This window comes from Ambystoma mexicanum, chromosome 9, assembly GCF_040938575.1.
Source record: "Ambystoma mexicanum isolate Mex_15411 chromosome 9, UKY_AmexF1_1, whole genome shotgun sequence".
Lineage (NCBI taxonomy): Eukaryota > Metazoa > Chordata > Amphibia > Caudata > Ambystomatidae > Ambystoma > Ambystoma mexicanum.
This window is the reverse complement of record NC_090931.1, coordinates 177,165,002-177,185,087: the sequence shown is the minus strand read 5'-3', so window position 1 is coordinate 177,185,087 and position 20,086 is coordinate 177,165,002. Positions and strand designations below refer to the sequence as shown.

General features: G+C 47.9%; 1 protein-coding gene across 1 annotated transcript in view; it reads left to right on the top strand.

Annotated features, from left to right (window-relative positions):
- The window catches only part of UPK2 (uroplakin 2), a 157,524-nt gene extending 138,007 nt beyond the window's left edge, over window positions 1-19,517 (top strand). The window contains exon 5 of the mRNA XM_069614402.1: window positions 13,801-19,517. Within this exon, the coding sequence (XP_069470503.1) occupies window positions 13,801-13,937 (137 nt within the window). The 3' untranslated portion in view covers window positions 13,938-19,517. The remainder of the gene's footprint in view (window positions 1-13,800) is intronic.
- Window positions 19,518-20,086: the final 569 nt, after the last annotated feature.

The following is a 20,086-nucleotide window of genomic DNA, read 5'->3' as shown; positions in this document are numbered from 1 at the left end:
TGTCCACCAAGGGTTCCTCGTCAGGGTGAACTGTCACTGATAGGACCGGGCACGTAAGCGGTCTCTGTGTGCTGTACTAGTCTGGGTAGGTGGTGGACCCTGGGAATGTGAACAGGTTTGTAGCTATCACACTCACCGCTGTGTATGGTACTATGGTGCCATTCGGTACTTTGTTGACTGTGCATATGGCTGCTTCCTTGCTGGGGCAAAAGCTGTTGTGGATACCGTTGCTGTTGGGGCGTATAAGCTGTTGTGGATACTGTTGCTGTTGGGGCTGTATAAGCTGTGCTTGGGCCCCCGGGGGGCGGGGTGGCAGTTGCGTATATGCTTGGAGTATCTCATAAGGGATAGAGGTCATCCTCGGTGTTGGCATCTGCGGGGCGCTCTGGGGTGGATGGTAGGTATTGTACATATTATATCTTCCCCCTTGTCTGCTTCTGCGCTCCCTTGAACATGTCCCCACTTTCCGCAATTCCAGCACTGGGAGGGACCCATGCCTGCTCCTCTTGGCCCCATTCCTCCAAATCCCCTTTCACCTCCTCTAAACCACACCTTCCACGCTGCTGACCTCCTTCTTGCCACTCTTGGATGGGGAACTGCTGTCCTCCTCCCCTCTGCTCTTGTCCTCCTTCTGACCACATTGCTGCCATCCGTACTTCCGTGGAACCCTGCGCGCCCCCTGCTACATCTGTTTGTGTTAGTGCTGATACCACCCCTTCTACAGCTGCCTTAGCCAGCTTCTTCTGCGCTCATTTGCTGTAGTGGCAGGGTTGCTTCCCTTTCTCGTTCCTTTATTCGCTTGCAGTGTTGTATAATTATCGTCTGTATTTCCATCCACCCCTTCTCCTCAATGCCTCTAATTTTGTCCAGGGACTTCTGCACTTCCTTCGGTAAGCCCCATTTGTCGACAAAATAGAACAGGGGAATTGATCGATCCCAATGGTAACCCATATCAGCTCTCCACATCTACTGAATCTTCATAATGTACTGCGCAGGGTCTTCATCATCACCCAAGGTGTTTTGCAATAAGGATTGCAAATCCAGTGTATCCGGGTATGTGCGCCGAAGCGCACCCGACACCTGTGCCCTGATATTGTTGAAAGGCGCGCCATCAGGCGGATCGTCATCTAACCTCACTGTTGGGTTCCCATGCTTTAATCCACAAATCTCCAGCTTGAACTCTCACTATCAACACTAACACATTTTCCATGCTGCCCACTGCAAGGGGTACACCAGCTGTCTGCTTCTCAAACATGTATATCCAATTCCACGCCCAGACGGTGCTTTTGTAAAGTTGTTTTTGTCCATCTCTACCCATGGCACATACTGCGCTCTGCCCACGCCTTTATGTATCAGGGGCATCTTTAAAAATGCTCCTTTGCTGTCCTTTCTTTTGAGACTTCCCTTTCTCCTTGCTACCGCCATTCGGTCATGCCTCTGTAGTCTTTTGTCCAACAAGCTTTTCACCCTTGGTGTTATTTTGGGGGCTTTCTTTGCTTCCTCCTCTCCATCATCCTCAAATTCATCCACGCTGCTCCAAACCTCCTCCTCCATCCCCCTACCTAGCCCTCTCCCATTGTCACAGTTCTGTACCCAGCATTGGCTGCCTGCACATCCTCTTTCTTTTCTATAAGCACGCCCTTAATGTCCACTCTAAACAAAAAGTCTCCCACCCTCCATTCATCTAACCCCTTCTCCTCCATTTCACTCTGCACTGCCCTTAGTCGCTCTAACTCCGTCCATGCTGATTCTAGCGCCTCTTCTAATTATTTCTGTTCTGCACACTCTTGGGGCGGGGCTGTTGCTACGGGTGTGTATGAGGGTGGCGGGACAGTAGCATGCATGGATACATAGGTCGGGTTGCTGTATCCTGTCGCCGGGAGCATTGCTAATGGGTACAACCCCTTGTGTTCAGCTCGGGCCCCTCTGCGTCTGCGCACTGTGCCCCTCCCTCATTGGTCTCTTCTATGTCCTCTATCATTTTCAATGGATCTACAATTTCTTTTCTCTTTTGCAGTTGTCTATCCTTGTAATTTGCTGCTAGGAACATGGTCAGATGCTCCAAAATTCTCTTATTGTGGATGCCCTGCTCTGGCCAGGTATTGGGCATCCCACCATGAGTTTCTATCATCCATTGTTTGAGATACTTCTCTGTTTTGTCCCGGTATAAGTACATGAAGGTGTTTCTCCTCCCATTTCAGCAGGATGTGCACTCTAAAGCTTCTATGCGCTCCTAATTGCACGCTGCGCACCTTGCAAAAAAGTCAGTCAAAAACCAAACTGATGCTCTCTCCTCCCCGTCAGCCCGCATTACTTTCCCTCCCCTCCCCTTAAGCCACACCCACTCTTATACTCCACTTGCTCAACACACACCACTATTTGCCAACTGTCCCTCCTTGGGCCTCCACCCTACACAATAAAAACACAAACACAAGAAACTAAAATAAAAATCTAAAATAACCACTACTGTTCCTGAGCCCACTAATTATGCAGGGCTCCTATTTATGATTGCATTTTTAAAGCGCTCACACAGCCCGGGGGCATTGAGGCGCTGTTACAGGAATATATGTCTTAGTTGCGTATTTATAACGCGCTTAATACCTAGAGATTTCTAAGCGCAGACCCGGTGATTGAACCTGTGTTGCTCTTGTTTGCAAGGCGACCATTTTGCAGCTGAGCTATCCTCCCGGGACAATGTATTTCCTTTTTCCTCCGTTACACAATATAAGTGGTACCACCTTCATCCCACACTCGGGGAGGCTTCGTAACACTCCATTTTCCTTTCCATAATATTCTCCTTAAAAATGAAATAATAATAATAAAGCACACAACACAAACCGCAACAACACTACGACAATAGCCTCATACTCCACATGCTCACAACCGTTCACACTTTCCCATATACCCTTCCCCCGCTTGTTACCACTTGCAAGAACATACTCACATGCACATGCTCACTCAAACTCTCCCCGTCACGGGGTTCGAACAGTGGCTTACACTCTTTCCAGAGATGCGACCTCTCAAAAGAACAGACAGGAATTCTGAAAAGACGGCTCCTGTAAACCACTAGATATTACGTGTTTTTGAGGACTGGTTGCTGTAGGTGGGTGTGGTCCCTCTGGAGAAGTGGCCTGGAAGCCTCTGCAGGCACGGGGTCGCTGGGATCATGTTGAGGTCACCAAATGAAGGCACGTCCCTGTATGCTCACACCAGAAGAAATACAACCCGCTAGGGAAGAAGGCCCAAGATGTGCTTGCAAAGGTAACAAGTGTTCATTTCCCCCAAAACAGTAAAAGACTCTGTTGCACGAGAACGCTCTGAGCTCTGGGAGCACGTGCAGTATCTTATAACTAGAGACAGCGTCACTCATGATGTCATATTCTACAATACAATTCTACCATCCCGATTGGCTGGGCACTAAACATATAGGGTCTGCTCCATATGGGAAGCAAGGCCATTCGTCCATCTTCATCTGTCCATCTTTATCCACGTGGTGCTGCTAGGCTCGTGAGGCTGGTCTAACAATAATTGGCTACTCTGTTATGCACTGTTGCCTTATCATTGTTACAAACACCTGGCAGACATATCGATGGGCTGTAAGGAAGTTGAGGTCACACTAACTCACATGCTGCACTCATTCCCAGGCAGCTCAGCAATTCCCAAGGTCCTCCACCTTAGTTTTGGGGTATAGTTTAGTCGTTACTGTGCACCTCGCTGCACAAATCACGTCACCCATTTCTGAAGGCGCAATAGCTTTGCATTCTGATTTTAGTGATCGATCGAGGGGTGTAAAGAGTTTAGGGAAACTGGTCGGGGTTTGGGTGGTTGTGGGGGGTCTCAGGATGAAAGCATTGCAAAGCGGTATTTCTTGTGCTGGGATCATTGGGGGCAGGGGCCTTGTTATCCATCTTGCATGATGGTACTGCCAAGAGGCGTGCTGCTCCTGCAAGTAACTTATGGTGGCAACAGTAAAGACAGACACAAGTGATCACAGTTCAAGGGTGTTTATTAAATTGTATGCAGGTTGGAAAAACACCTAATCTAAACCTAAATCTAAGATGGGAGCAAGTGTCGACCATCAAATGAAAATCAGGCAGTCCTTGTGTCGTCTTGTCAAAATAAATGGCCTTTACTAAAACAACTATTGCCAAATCCCAAATCCTTACAACTAAATATAGAAAGAGTGTGGGATATGGTTTTCAAAGGAAAGAAGTTCACAAATAATATGTCAGGATGTGTTTGCCAGGGTTCTCCCTTCCCCATGTTTTGATTATGGGATAAGGTGGGTCTCCTGAGCGTAGCACACACTCAAGCCTTCCCAGCACGAGTCAACAGTTCAGTTTCAGCTATCAGGTTCTCAAGGACCAAGTCTCTTTACTCTCAAAAGTCTCTTGCCTTCAAGGGACTGATGTCTCTGAAAAACAAATAAAAGTTTGTTCCAAAGGAAGGTGGGGTAGGGCTGTACCCCTGGGTCCCACTCTTCTGGGCGTAGACCCCTCACAAATCATTCCCAATAAATCAAATAGCCAGTTCCTTTTTCCAATGTACTTTGGGTGAAAACTTTTCACCCCTGGATCTCCCCCTGTAGGGCTCGGACCCAAATGACAAGGGGGACAGTTCACTTCCCCTAGTCTTCCGATACTTCTTGCATTCACGGATCTTAATGTCTTTTTAATTAATTCTTCAGGCTTCACGCCTGGGTCTCTGTCTTCTGGGCGTAGACCTTTCACAAATCGTATTCAACAATTCAACTGAACAGTTCTCTTTTCAATCATCTTTGGGTGGTAACTTTCCACCCCTGTATCCCCCTCCTCCAGGCTTGGACCCCTTTCGAGTCTCAGCCCCCCTCTGCCGGGTTCACCATGGCTTTCTTCTCCTTCATAAATCTTAACATCTTTTTAAACAGTTCCCGTGGACATCCCTCTGCCGGGTTCACCTTTGTCAAAACACTGTTTCTTGGGACTTTAGACTTTGCCCCTCTTTATCAGCATCCCTTTTTCGGGTTCACTCTTGCTACTTCACATTCACATTTCATCTTGCTGGGATTCACTTCCCTTTACTTTTCAAAAGTTTTCTCTTCCTGATGCGGGATTCACTTCCTTTGCCTTCTTAACAGTTTGTCTGTCAAAGACTTTCGATTGTACGGGGATTTTGCTACACCTCCTGTATGACCACTTTGACCTATCTTGGTGGCTCTCCTACGGCCTTCTGGTATCTGTGGTGTCAATCAACATGGGATCAACCAGAGTTTCTCATGTCAGCACCCACTTGGAGCCGATCCCCTATGCAGCTGGTTTTCCCTTAACAATTTTACAGTTCTTTGAACTTTCTTCAAAGTACCACTTTGTGACATTCATTCAACACAGTTCGGTTTCTTATGAGCTCTTCCCTCGACTCACTGCCTGTGATGAACCGCTTGGCTTTCCTTGTATCTGGAGTCAAGGCTGGTACCACAGTAGCAGGAGTCACCCTTGCTACGGCTTATCAGCATAGGCAGGCTCCGTGTGGCGTTGACATCTCCTGCAACACACTTGGGCTATTGTTCACAGTCTTATGTTTCCTCCTACGAAGGCTTCGCGGGTCTGGGATGGAAAGGGCAAGGTCGCTTCACTCCTTGTCACCCTCTCGGTTCCCACCACCTTTCTCCTTCTCTTGAACTGCCGGGTCTGGATAGCTGCCTCCTTGTGCGGTCTGCCTTGCTCATCATGTGCTTTCGTGCTCCAGCTTTAATCCCTGTGGGAGAGGGAAAGGGCCCTCAAGTGTGTGTGATTCTGGTCAATTGCCTGACCCTTGTATTGGGACATGTCAAGTAAATGGCTCTGGTGTTAGTCCATTGTCTTTCATGTTGTGTGAAAGTGTTTGTGTTGGAAAAGGGAGGGGGGCAGTGTTTTAGAATGTCCTACGTGGTAGGATGGGGAAACAGTATCAGAAGAAGGGGGATATCGTGTCTCACCCATCAGCATCCCACTCCCACTCCCCAAGGACCCCCCATCCAGGTGATCCTCCCTCACTGGCCCACCCCTAGGAACTGGATCCAATAGCGATGGCTGTGTCCTGGCCCCCTGGGTGACAGATCCCCGGGGACTAGCTAGGGAGACACTGTCAGGTTTCTTACATTCCTTCTTATGACCTTGAAGGGTGCATTCTTACCAGTGTATGTGGGCCTGTAACTCTTTGGAACAATGGAGGATTTCATGGGATGTGTGGGACCTAGCCGGTCTTGTTCGCACTCATGTGAGGGACCTATCATGCGAGCACCTAATACTATTCACAGCGCTTGGGCCTACCTTGTACAATGGCTGCCATTTGTCTAAGGTGGCATCCGCATTTGTGTCCCTTCTTTAGCTCCAAATACATGCCTTACAGCGATCACTCACCACCCTTTGTGTGTGCCCTCCTCCCCGTGCTCCCCGAATGTGTCTTCTACCTTTTTTGCCTTATTCAGTATCGCTTAGTGGGGTTGGAAGACCCTGTCTCCTCCTCAACAGGGGACTTGCTAGGTGTCAATAACGGAATCATGATGGTTTCCCAGGGGGGCGGAGAAAGATGACTCCCACATCTTAAGTTGTTTGAATTTTCTGTAAAACCTCCCTTGCCAAGGAAATGCCCAGAGCCATCAAGGATGGCACATGGGTATGGGCAAGGTAGGACACCATGCATTCCCTTGTAAATGCATCACAATTAGAATAGAGTGCAGTGTAATAGTCAGTAGAACAAGCGCTTAAATCAGCTGGACAGTGAGGAAAGCTACACTCCCTGTGCGGAATGGGTGGAATGCAGGTTCTACTGCATTCTCTACATACAAGTGTAGCAAAGGTACGTGCCAGCCTGTCTAGCTCCCCCTACTTCCGGGCCATAAACGCCCTGGCCATAGGTTGTACTTCACATTCCGCCATTACGCGGAAAGCTTAAAGCTTTACTCTGATATCTGAAAGTAGTCATACTGAGATTCCAACGTACAAAGTTGCTCTTTGCAGAAGTTCAAAACAGAGCGAGCAGATCGAAGGACCCCAAATGTAGTAGCCAATGAAATCCTGAAACTTTAGCTCTTGAAAGCTTTCCTGGCAACAGAACACAAGGAGAATGAACCTTGATTATGTGTAAGGTAAAAAAAACTGTTTTTCCAGGAGGTGTTGCCTTAAAGGCGGGGTCCAGTAAAGAGGATGCGCCTAAGCGCCAGGGGCAAAGAAGGAGGGGATTCCTACCAACGTGTAGTTACATTAACTGCGGGCAACAGTACAAGGACGTCAAAGATAAGACGCTGCAACCTTCCACTGCATCTAGTAACAGTGTGGAAATCAAACATTGATTATTGATCACTATGTGAAAGAATACCATGCACCAGTTGGGTAATAGGCAAATTCCCCCCACCTGTATGAACATTCCTCCATGTGTCAACCAAGTTAGGGTTAGTCGTTAATTATAGTATTGCACGGGCAGCCATAAATCGAGGCTCTTGGAGTCACACTGAAGCCATAAAGATCAATATCAAGAATGGTATTGAAGTTGCCACCCCGCCCCCATATCATTTGAGGTTCCTCAGGGTGTGTTATGTTACTGGGATTTCTACCATGCACCACTGTCAGGTACATGGTCTCAAGGAACTCTGGCGGATCTGAAAGGGACAGTTAGGTTAATGGGGAGAGGGAAAAGGCAAGGTAGCTTTGCTGTTGTGTTGATGCGTGAAGAACGGCCAGATAATGCTGAGCTCTGTGTGTGGGTCTCTTTCTAGGTGTTATTTGTCCCCGGTACAGAGGCATTTTGTCTCCACAGGGGAACCTTGTGTAAGATGCATTGGATGGCAGTGTGGTATTTAGGTTGGTTATAGACGTGTGATCTTGTGTTGTTTGAAGCCTGATGAGAAGCATCTGTAGAATTGCATGCGCGGGTGGCGTAGTTGGTCTGTGTATAAGGCATTTGATCATAGACATTGAGGATGTTACCACAGGGAATTTAAATAGAGCCCAGCGTGCAGTTTATGAATCCAACGTTTGCATAAAGGGTGAATTGCCAAAATGGTGTCTTGGCCTGTTAGGTGTGGTAAAAAGCCAGGTCTTTTTTGTTTTAATGGTTTCCCTGAAAAGTATTTCTCTTTCTGGCATTTGGGGGGTTTCCATGAGTACATAATTGCTGGATATCAGCACTGTCCTTGGATTGTGCAGGATGATGTGTCCATGCTGAATTAATCTCCATGGCACCGAAGGGCTCTATTGGTGACACAGGGTGCTTTGACATGGATCCTTTTCTTTACCAGTAACCAGTGGAGCGATCTTAGAGCTGGATTTACGTGTATCCTCCTGTCAAGCCTAAACAATAGTTATTTTCAGAGTCATGATATATCTGAATAAAAGGAGCAGCTTCTATCCAGCAATGGTACCTTTCACCACAACATATATACCCTGAGGATCGGAAGCAGCAGTGATACGTTGAAGCCCAGGAGGATGGTGTACACCGAATGATTGGGAGAAGAACTTGGTGGAATGTCTGTTCCTACCAAGTGTTTCGGAACACTCTTGCAAACCACAGACAGTGCATTGCGTGTCTTGTGACATTAGCATCTTAGCAGCGTGGCAACCTCAATATACACTGGCAATTTCCTGGCCTTGATCAGATTGTTAAAACCTTGGATAGTCCAGCATATGAATGCAAAAGCAGCGGATCCAGTATTAAGCCCAGTTTAGTGAATTCCAGCCATCACAATAAACCAAACCGCCATACAACAGCTTCTAATGAACAAGATGAACATAAGAAACGTACGCAGTGCCGCAAAACCCGCCACCCTGTCTTTCAACTCCAGTTCCATAGTGCAGACCCAAATCCCCAACAAAGCAGCAACACCTGCCGGTAGAGCAACTACAAACAACACATCTGGCCAGGAGATACTCAGTGGAACAATAAGAAAGCATGAGTTGTCACAATACCTCGGCTGCTTCTGTAGTCACGGGGGCAGTTGGTGGGAGAGTGGGGACCGGTAATGCGGTCAAAGTCTGTGCAGAGAAGTATTTGATTTGATATATGATACATCATCCAGTGGATATTTAAGTGGACTTTATGTTGGATACGGAGCTTGACAGTGAAAAGCTTGGCATAAGGAACCTGTCTCTCCCTCATCAGTTGTTTGACAGCCAGAAAGAACTTGTCAGCAAACAGGACTGACGTAGAGAAATCAGGATAGATGTCGTCCCTGCTAGATTCAAAGTACAGTCTACGCCCCATCCTAGTACATTTTAAGGCCAGGTTTCTGCACCTGTAGTTCAGTGGACATGCTATGAACGAGCCAGGAGTACTAAACAGCTTAGGTTTGGGAATCAAAGTGCAAAGGATTGTCCTAGATTAGCCTAAGGAGATCTACAACAAACCATTCAGTGTTGCCTTTAGTAGCATTCTCCAGGATCCCAATCATGTAGGGTTTTTTCCAGCATGACCTGGAAATCAAGTCATCGCCCTTCTGTTTGGTGGCATGGAGATCTTTCCGCATCACATTCACAGAAGAAATAATGGAAGAAATACTGCACTGGTGCTAGTATCAGCCTCTGTTGTCTTTCCACTCTGCTTTTCCAGTCTAGCCTTGAGAGAACTGGAACTGGCAGCAAAATCGTCCAATTTAGTGGTGAAAAAACTCAAACCCCTCCTGCCTGCTATGGATGACCTGCTGTTGCAAATGCGCCTCACTGCCAGAGGGTGCATTCTCGGACGACGCAGCAGCCTTGGGTCCCACCATACCCCGAGAGCCAGGCTTGGCCAGGGTTTTGGTGAAGTTACGAAATCAAGTCAAAAGAGCTTTTTTTCAACAGATGTCCTAAAAGCCTGCAGATAATTAAACATATACAAAATACAAGTATATCATATGGTTAAAGTACATCCATTTGGCGTCTTGGAACCCCTAGTCATGGCCAGAGGCAGATCACCAGAATCATGTGCGTTTATGCATATGACAAAGGGAAGGCCCACCAATACCAGCAGGATATGTGTAGAGCTGCACCCAGACTTCTACAACAGGACCCACAGAGCAGGCACATGATGGAGATAATCAAGCACACGCATATCTCTTCTGGAAGGCGGACTTTCCAGCGAGTACTGCACATCTCCACGGAGACCACATCTGTCTTCCAGCATCCTCAGGATTCACCACCTCCTGGTATTGTGCCTCCTTGTCGAAGTCGTTGGTCCTCATTTTAAGGTTGGTAGCATCATCAAAGGTAATACCTCTAAACTGGATGACCATACTCCCGGGCCATAACTGTAATTAGCCACATCATCTAGAGAACGTTTTGTTGTTGAAGTTATTCCCCATTTGGGAATCCATTGTGCTCAACTGGAGATATGGGGTATTGCCGCAAGGGTAAGTACCACACAGGCATTGTCAGTAAGTGGAGGTGATCTCTCTATTTGCCGCCTTGCAGTTTTGAAAGCATACGGGTTGCAAAACTCATAATAGTGCAGGGTACTTAAACAGGCTGTATTACAACATGGCGCCTGTTTTACTATTAGTACACTTTCAGATGAGGCAGGCCCCTTGCCTCCTTATGTCAGCCATTTCATTCCAGGACCTGTCTTTGGTGTTCTATCAAAGGTTACTCTCGAGCCTCAGTTGCGTGGAGCATGTCCATAGGATCATTAGCTTATTTTGGTTGTTTGTCCCGGCTTTTATTAATCCGTGGCTTCCCGAGGCTTAATAAGACCAAGTAGTCAGGGTCCTTTGGTTAAACTGATGCTACACCTGCAAGATCCTACCATCCACTACCTGGCATAGAGGTGTTGCTCTGTGTGTGTAGGCTGTAGCCTGGGGTCAAAAGGCCTGAGTGCTCCATCCATCCAAGCCTCCCCAGGGCACATTTAGGGGTATCAGGAGTACTCCCCTAAAGCCACTGCTAAAGGGGTGATCCATCCAAGCCTCCCCAGGGCACAATGACGGGTATCGGGAGAACTCCTCTAAGGCCATTGCTAAAGGGGTGATGGCATAATGTTAAAAGGAAGACCCCAGCTTCAGGTAGGGTAAAGAGACTTCTTTACTGGGTTTCTTGTTACAGGTTACAGGTTCAAGAATAAGGTAAGTACATCAGGTAAAAGGTAACATAGAGACATCCACGGGCACCCTCTCAGTCAAGCAGCTCCCTTCAAACTGGCACTCAGGGGACACTCAACCACAAACACGTACGCAACATTCCTGAGGCACGCATTCCAAAGGCGGGCATTCCTGAGGCAGGCATTCCAGAGGCAAGCATTCCACAGGCATTGCTGCGGCAGGCATTCCAGAGGCAGGCATTCCACAGGCATTCCCGAGGCAGGCATTCCAGAGGCAGGCATTCCATGCACGCGAGCTCACGGCACTGGGACAGGGGAGAAGTCAGGACACAACACATAGCATCCCCCTATGGGACCACTGGCCCCACACGATGCAACCAGAGCCACATGGACATGCCTGCACTGTTTTAAGAGAGATTTCCGGGACACAGAATGAGGCACCGTCGGCCACAGACTCACTGACAGAGCATGCATGTTTGGAAGGAGCATCCACAGCCCATTATTTGTGCTGCCATGTCCACCATCTGAGCACTTGGCCACTTCCTCATCGCACATGGGGGCACATGCCACCAGAAACACAATCCGAATATGCAACACCCAGTGACGGGAGGCTATTGTTACATGACAAAGCCCCGGGTATCACAAAGAGCAGCTGTCACGGCTGATGGATTAACAGACAACTCGCGAGTCACAACATAGGGTTCGAACAAGTTTATTTCTTACACAAGTTGGAGATGCTGAGTGCTTTCAGGGTCTGAGAGGCAAGGAAAGCTGGGTGTGCAAAGTGGAGTTGGTGGGGTTAGGGAGGTTGCGAAAGATGCAGAGGTTGAGAGCTTCAGGAGGTCTGCGAGAGCAATGAAGGCTGGGTGTGCAAAGTGGGGTTGGTGGGGTTAGGGAGGTTGCGAATGCTGGAGAGGTTGAGAGCTTCAGGAGGTCCAAGAGATCAAGGAAAGTTGGTGTGCAAACTGAGGTTGGTGGGGCTAGAGAGGGTGTGCAAGTTGGAGAGGTTGAGAGCTTCAGGAGGTCTGAGAAATCAAGGAAGGGTGGGGTTGGTGGGGTTAGGGAGGTTGCGAAAGTTGGAGAGGTTGAGAGCTTCAGGAGGTCTGCGAGAGCAATGAAGGCTGGGTGTGCAAAGTGGGGTTGGTGGGGTTAGGGAGGTTGCGAATGCTGGAGAGGTTGAGAGCTTCAGGAGTTCCAACAGATCAAGGAAAGTTGGTGTGCAAACTGTGGTTGGTGGGGCTAGGGAGGGTGTGCAAGTTGGAGAGGTTGAGAGCTTCAGGAGGTCTGAGAGATCAAGGAAAGCTGGGTGTGCAAAGTGAGGTTCGTGGGGCTATGGAGGTTGCGAAAGTTGGAGAGGTTGAGAGCTTTAGGAAGTCTGAGAGAGCAAGGAAGGCTGGGCCTGCAAAGTGGGGTTGGTGGGGCTATGGAGGTTGCGAAAGTTGGAGAGGTTGAGAGCTTTAGGAAGTCTGAGAGAGCAAGGAAGGCTGGGCCTGCAAAGTGGGGTTGGTGGGGTTAGGGAGGTTGCGAAAGTTGGAGAGGTTGAGAGCTTCAGGAGGTCTGAGAGATCCCAGGAAAGCTTGGCCTGCAAAGTGAGGTTAAGAGGGCAAGAAACCCTGACAGAGCTAGGGAGATTATGAGCTTTGGGAAGGCAAATAGCAGATGGTAGAATGGACGAGTTGGGGAGGATGGGTTCTGAGAACGTTGCTGGCGCCAAAGCTTGCTGAAGCTTAAAACACAGGGTGGGCTGGGGGTGTAGGGAGGGCTGAGTAGCTTAAGAAGGTTGGGGTATTTACGGTAGCCATGCTGGGGAAACATGAGAAGTTGAGATATACATGTGAAGGAGCCCTCCAGGCTGCGAGTGCTCAGGTGCCCCTATCATGGCAGCTATTTACTTGGGCCATGTGTGACATAGGCTCACCAAGGTCCAAGGTGCAATGGAACCAGACTTGCAGGGTATGGGATCAGCTGTGGGTCAGGACAGGGATTTCTTGAGTGTTAGCGCCCACCCTGGTGTTGACCAGTACTGCTTTGACAGGTAGTTAAAGCTCAGTAACTCTAGTTAGTCCTAAAAAACGTCTGCTAAATTAATATTGTGTCAAAAGAGGAAAGCGAAGCTGCCTCTCTAAGTCCTCGCCTGGCTACCCATTAAACAACGCATCCCATTTGGAAATGCCCCACCCTGGTCTACCAGGGTTCCCGTGAAAGCGATCAAGCATCACGCGTATGCTGGACCACCTGACAGCCCTGCGTTCACGATCATTGTCAAAGCCTGGCTATGAGTGGCTCTCCATCCGCTCGAGCACAGAGCCCTTCACAAGATGAAATCCCTGAGGTAAAGTATCAGGGCCATGCCATATACATACATGGCTGACCACAGCCTCTCCATGGTGTTTACTGGGATTTTCCTCAGGGCTTTAATCTCGCAAAGGCCCTGTGATCCAGCAAATCACAACACGTCTGAATTGCTACAAACTTCACTCAACTCTCACTAAGCAGAATGGGACAAAACGCAGTCAGGTCCACCACAATGTCTTTACAACATTGTTTGTGGCCCCAATGCACCCCCGGATTAGCCGCTGCACCAGGCGCCAGTACAGTGGTAACTGTCCGAGCATATATGAACCTTCCACTGGGCCCCCAGTGCAGCGGCACGTGCCCTGGCACCTGTTCATGCTTCTCTTGTATGTGTCCACACTACACCGTGCACAGTTCATGTCTAAATCATCTACTTCTCCACAATGATTAAATACGTCTTCTCTTCTCTTGCCTCTGCAGCCACGAATTATACAGCCATGCCCGAGGTCTTTGCACGCAGCGGGGGGATGGTGGTCATCACAGTGCTGCTGTCCATCGCCATGGCCATCCTGGTCATCGCCCTCATCCTCACCTTTGTGATGGGCCGCAAGAAGTGAGTGTGCATGGAGAACGGTGCGGCAAACCCCGGGAGCCATCACTGCCGACAAAGAAGGACTTCACGATAATGTACCTTGTCTCTCACTCCCCCGCGTCCCCACTCCTACACCTCTATTGATATCTTGTGGACATGTGCTTCGGGGCACCTTCATGGCGGTAGATCCGTTTGCATGAATGGGGGTTCAATCTGGTCAAGGGCTTCCCCTGATTTTCATCCCTTGGCTGGTTTGACCTTCAAGAAGTTGGCCTGAGGTCCATAGAGGTTTCCACTCTCTCGTCCTTAAAAGTGTTTTGACCACATACATGTTGTTGGGCAGCAAGGCTTGTAAAGCCCATGACCATCTGACCTCCGTGCCTAGTCCAGAATTGATGGCAGTGCAGGTGGGGGGCACAGAGGTCAGTACTGGTGTGGAGCACATGCAATGTAGGAAATCGAGCTACCATTGGTTAAGTGCTATTCATCATGCTCATGTCTGCTCTGACCTCCTGGATGTGTCCTAATAGACACTCTTCTGGCACTGCAGCTGTGCCTGTATTCACCCTACAGGGATGCATCTTATAAGAACATATTCTCAACCTTTGTGTCCTGTTAGCACCTTTGGCCCTATAGAATGGTGTTTTACAACCTATAAGCCATAGAGATGTGTGCTATATGTCCTGTTAACACCTTCCTTGGTCCTATAGATGTGTTCTATTGGTACCTGCTTTGGCCATATCCCAGATGTCTGCTGTGCATTTCATAAGCACCTACTGTTCTTATTATGGCCAGAGACGCTTTTTAGCATAGGCTCTGTGTGTCTTACAACCCAATACCACTTGGTCTCACACTATGACACTATACTATTTGCACCTGTTCAGCTCCGATTGAGACTTTTCCTTAAGATCTGTTAGATGTCCCAATAGTATATAATCTTACCCAATGGGTGTGCCCTACATGTCACACTGCTCAGACGCTACAGGTGCCTCTCGGCATAATGGGGGCATCTGGACTGTAGTGCACTTCACAATACAGGCCCATCTTCAATGCCTCTACCTGCCTACATTACTGTATGACTATGTGCCCCGGGCTTACTGCCACCAGTTGCATCCTAGGGAGCCACTGCAATGCCTACCCTCACCTGTTGTGATATAATCAGCCTCATTATGACCTTGGTGTATCTCGGCGGTGCTACCGAGATACCACCAAACAGTATTACCGTTACCACCACTTGGTCCGCTAGTATTACCACAAGATTATAAGTGATAGTAGGCGGTGTTAGTCCCCATTAATTGGAGTCCATATGAGTATATGGGGATTTCGGCGATATTACCACCAGCGGTATGACCACCTGCAGTAATAATGCAGATTTGGCCATGTTGGGGCGTTAAATCGGAGGAATTGCCTCCGACATTTGATGGAGGTGGTTTCTCTGCCTTGCCTCCAAACCTTACCACTGCATTACCATTTTTTACCACACCACCAAACTTGTAATGGTAATACCACCAGGATACCGGCAAACGGTAATACCATTACCAGCATTCACTCTGGCGGGAATTCCCGCCGGATCATGAGTTCTGGTAACGGCTGTAAATCCCCATTCCATGGAGTCCCATTGGACGCCATGGCGTGATTGCCGGTATTAGCCACAATTTTTGCCAGTAGGGTGGCGGAATGTCCTCCAGCTTTAGCTTTTAGCTGGAGGTATTTCTGGCCACCCCACTGGCAAACGTGTTCTTTGCCGGTGCGGAAACATGCCGGTACACGGTAATACCATCATGTTATTTCCGCATAGGAAAAGGTGTAATGAGGCCTCCTCTGCTTTCAAGGTGACATCAATGTCATTGATCAAAGTGAAATGAACCTAACAGGCTTCCGTATATTCCTTTAGCACTTGGACTGACCCTGTAGTCGTCTCCTACTGCTCCCTACTCTGGCACTGCACGTGTGCCATATTAAACACATCCTGGACCCTGGAAATGTTCCCTGTTCCAAACTTCATGGCGCCATAACTGCATTCCTTGCATCTACTCTGACCCTTCATTAGTACTTCCTGGCGCTTGTCCCGAACGACCTATGGGCTCGTCACCTTATCCCCCTGCTTTGACCTGACGTCATGAGATGGATACTATAAGCACGTGCTCTGACCTTATAAATATTCCTATTTAGCATTGGTTCAGGCCCTACAGACGCGTCCCATGTGAACATATCCTGAGCCTCTATTCCTGCGGCCAGTTTCAACCCCACAGATGTACAGTGTCTCCTCTCCCCTTCTGTGATGTAGTGCCTTCTCCCTTTCGGGCTGCAACCTACAGAAAGGCAAAGGAAATACACGTCACCGCCGATGCAGGGGCATCATTTTAGGGGAAGGACAATACAAGCACAACCCGCTTGCCTTGGTAACAAGAAATGTCCTGCACCATCGTTTCGATTCCCGAGCCTGTCGACTCAGCCTTTCACAACCTCTTCTAACCCATGTGCATAAATTGAGTCCCACAAGTGGGTAATAATAGTGACATCTGTTATTACAGTGCTTAGAAGCTGTAGGAAACCTGCCTAAAGCACTATGTAAATCGCCACATGTTCATTTTAGCTGCCATTTTGACACTTCAGCTGACTCCTACTACTCCCCCGTGTCCTGATGCTACTAAAGGTCCCTTTAATATTTGTTCTGAGCCTACAGATAGCCTCAATAGTAGTCCACGTTTCTTTAAGCATCTCTTCCAGCGTGTTGTACTTTTAGCACTTGTGCTGGCCCTATGGTTATATCACAAAAGCACTTGTGCTGGGCCTATACTTATATCACATTAGCACGTGTGCTGGCCCTATAGTTATATCACAAAAGCACTTGTGCTAGCCCTATACTTATATGACACTAGTACTTCGGTTGGCCCTATAGAAATGTCACATCAGCAGGAGTTCTGGCACTAGTTATATCACATTAGTACTTAAGCTGGCCCTATAGTTATATCACATTAACACTTGTGCTGGGCCTGTACTTACATCACATCAGCACCTGGGCTGGCCCTAAACTTATATCACACTAGTACTTCGGTTGGCCCTATAGAAATGTCACATCAGCAGGAGTTCTGACACTAGTTATATCACATTAGCACTTGTACTGGCCCTGTACTTACATCACATTAGCACTTTTGCTGGCCCTATAGTTATATCACACTAGTACTTCGGTTGGCCCTATAGAAATGTCACATCAGCAGGAGTTCTGACACTAGTTATATCACATTAGCACTTGTACTGGCCCTGTACTTACATCACATTAGCACTTTTGCTGGCCCTATAGTTTTATCACATTAGCACTTAAGCTGCCCTTATATTTATATCAGATGAGTACTTAGGCTGGCCCTATAGTTATATCACATTACCACTTGTGCTGGCCCTACCATATATAAATGTCACATTAGCACAAGTTCTGACACTATAGTATTATCACCTTAGTACTTGGGCTGGCCCTATAGACATATCATATCAGCACAAGTTCTGACACTGCAGTTGTGTTTTATTTCTACCTCTTTAGACATGATAGCATGTGATCTATAAGCACCTGTTCTGGCCACAAAGCTCTGCCCGATTAGTAATTGTTCAGACACCAAATATGGGTCATATTATTTCCTATATGTTTTATTCGCACCCGGGGAAGGGCGCTCGGCCAATCAGGTGGCAGGAAACACGCCAAGACCATACAGTGTGACAGCAACGTTTGCCAGCCACCGAGTCCCTTCCCTGGGGGTGGCGATCTTGAATGAGGGGAGGCAACACGAAGCCTATCTTATATTTTAAACAAAATAAAAGTATTCACACCCCGGACGAACCCTGGGTTGTGAAAAGCCATCACCCCCGCCTATGGGGGCATAGAGGGCCATTAACGCCACTGGGCGCTAGCCGGGTATACCTGTGCTCGGGATGGCAGGCTGTCACCCGCCCTGTATGCCCCTCTAGGAGGGTGTGATTGTGATGGCTGCAATCCTCAGTATCTGTGTGGGCCCAGTAGTTTCCTCATAGCAATGTTGCTTACCTTAGGGTTGTGCCCCATTGCCCCCTGTCCCCGTACGGTCCTAGTTTGATGCTAACCTCTTTTGACTGCATATAAACGTGCTTATCATGTTAACATGGCTTCGTTCCCTATAGAAAGATGAGGTCGTATCCTGCTCTAAAATTATAGATTTGCTGATAACTGCCCCCACTCTGGCCCCGCACACAAATCCCATTAGCACTTGTTTTGCCCTTGTGTGCGCGTCATACACGCATCTACTCTGCCCCTTGCGATTTCCTATTAACCTCTGTTCTGGTCCTAAACATTACTTATATGAGCACTTTCTATAATACTATAGATGTGTCCTATCATTACTTGCTCAGACAACAAACATGAGTCCCTTGGCCCCTCTTCTGGCCTTGTATATGTGCCGTGTTAGCACTTGTCGCAACCCTTTAGCTGGCCATGTCATTAGTGAAGGGCATGGGAGTCTTGGATTATGTCCGTTGTTGAGCTGACCCTCCCTGTGTCCTACTAGCACGTGCACTGACCCTAGGGGTGCCTACTATATAGTACATGTTCTGCCCCTCTTGAGGTTTCCTACTATCCCCTGTCTGGGCCCCATTGGGGGCCTTGTTGCCACATGGCCATACCCAAAAGACATATGTCCTACCCGCACCTGTTCTCGTATATGCTGACCAATGGGCGTGCAAAGCAAGCTTCAGTGACACAACATGTATGTGAAATAAAGATTGTGCTTAAGGCAAATTACAATAGCCCTTCCATTGTGGACGCCATAAACAGCTGTTTTAACACCTGGATTCCTCCCCCTTTACCCATCAACATGCCCCATTTCTTCCCCTTTCATCAGCTTGATTGTGCTCCGGGTGGGCCCATCATTAAGGAGACATGGTAGGTCGCAACATATTATTAATGTATTATAATGACGTGCAGTAACATTGATTATCTAAACAGAGCACAGCACACACTGAGCTGTCTCTTGGTGCTTAATCGATAGGCTGTATAATCTGCCCGGGGAATGGAAATGAATGAATCAGCAATGGAAGGTTGAAAAGCGAAGTCATTCCTGCAGGGACTGGAAACTGAAACCTGCAAGTTGCACACAGATTTCTGTGGCAGGCGCATTAACTCAACGAGCAATCCCACTGGAATCGAAACTTGTGGCCCAGAGGTTACACAGAGACCTCCGATTGGGTGCACAGTGCAATGCTCCAATGGCAGGTTTATTGGATGGAGCAGGGAGTCTTGGTACAGCCAGTCATGTCATTGTGGGAATTGGACACTGTCACACACCACACCAAGTCCTTTACTAATGAAGAGAAACCTGCCACCGGTTCCTTAGAATTCTAGTTAAATATGTACAAATTAATTGCATGTTATTAAGTTGGAAATCAGACATATGGGTGTACATTTATGGTCTCTGATCGCAAATTACGTTTTTCTAGAATGTGCATTAAAAATATAGTATGTTTTGTATGTCCCAAAAATCAATAAAGATGGACATTGGTTAAAAAAATATATATTTCGAACAGTACATCAGGAATTTTTGCCTATTATGTATAACTGAAATTAAAACCTTTATACACACTATATCATGTCTGTATTCTTTTCTTCGAATTCTGCAATGAATCTTGGGTTCGCGCTGCCCCTGCTGCATTACTGTGGTTAGACTATCATCACCGCTGATCCTATTTTTTCAATGTGTAATCTGTGTTTCAGGACCCCCACTTGCCACCACACACACAGAACGCGGGGGGATCTGCATCCAGGATGCTAATGTAAGGGATGTTCCCACTTGTGCTTGATCATGCAGTCCGCACAAACTAGACACAAGGTTCCAGTCGGAGTCCTATTTGGTGAACTAGACAGGCCCTTAGGTTGGTCATATCGATAGAAGCAAAATTTGGAAAAGATTTTGGGCCTCATCACGAGTTGGGCTGTAGCCCTTAAATGCAGTGGTAACGGTATTACCGCTGCATTTAAGGGCTGACCCTATCACGAGTTGGGCGCTAAATCGGATGTTTTACCTCCAGCTTTTTTCTGGAGGTGAAAATCCCTGTTTTCGGCTGTATTACAGCCGGCTGTATTAGCCCACAGTATTAGCACCGACAATTCCCCATTGGATCCAATGGACCCAATCAGAAATGGGGATTTACCGC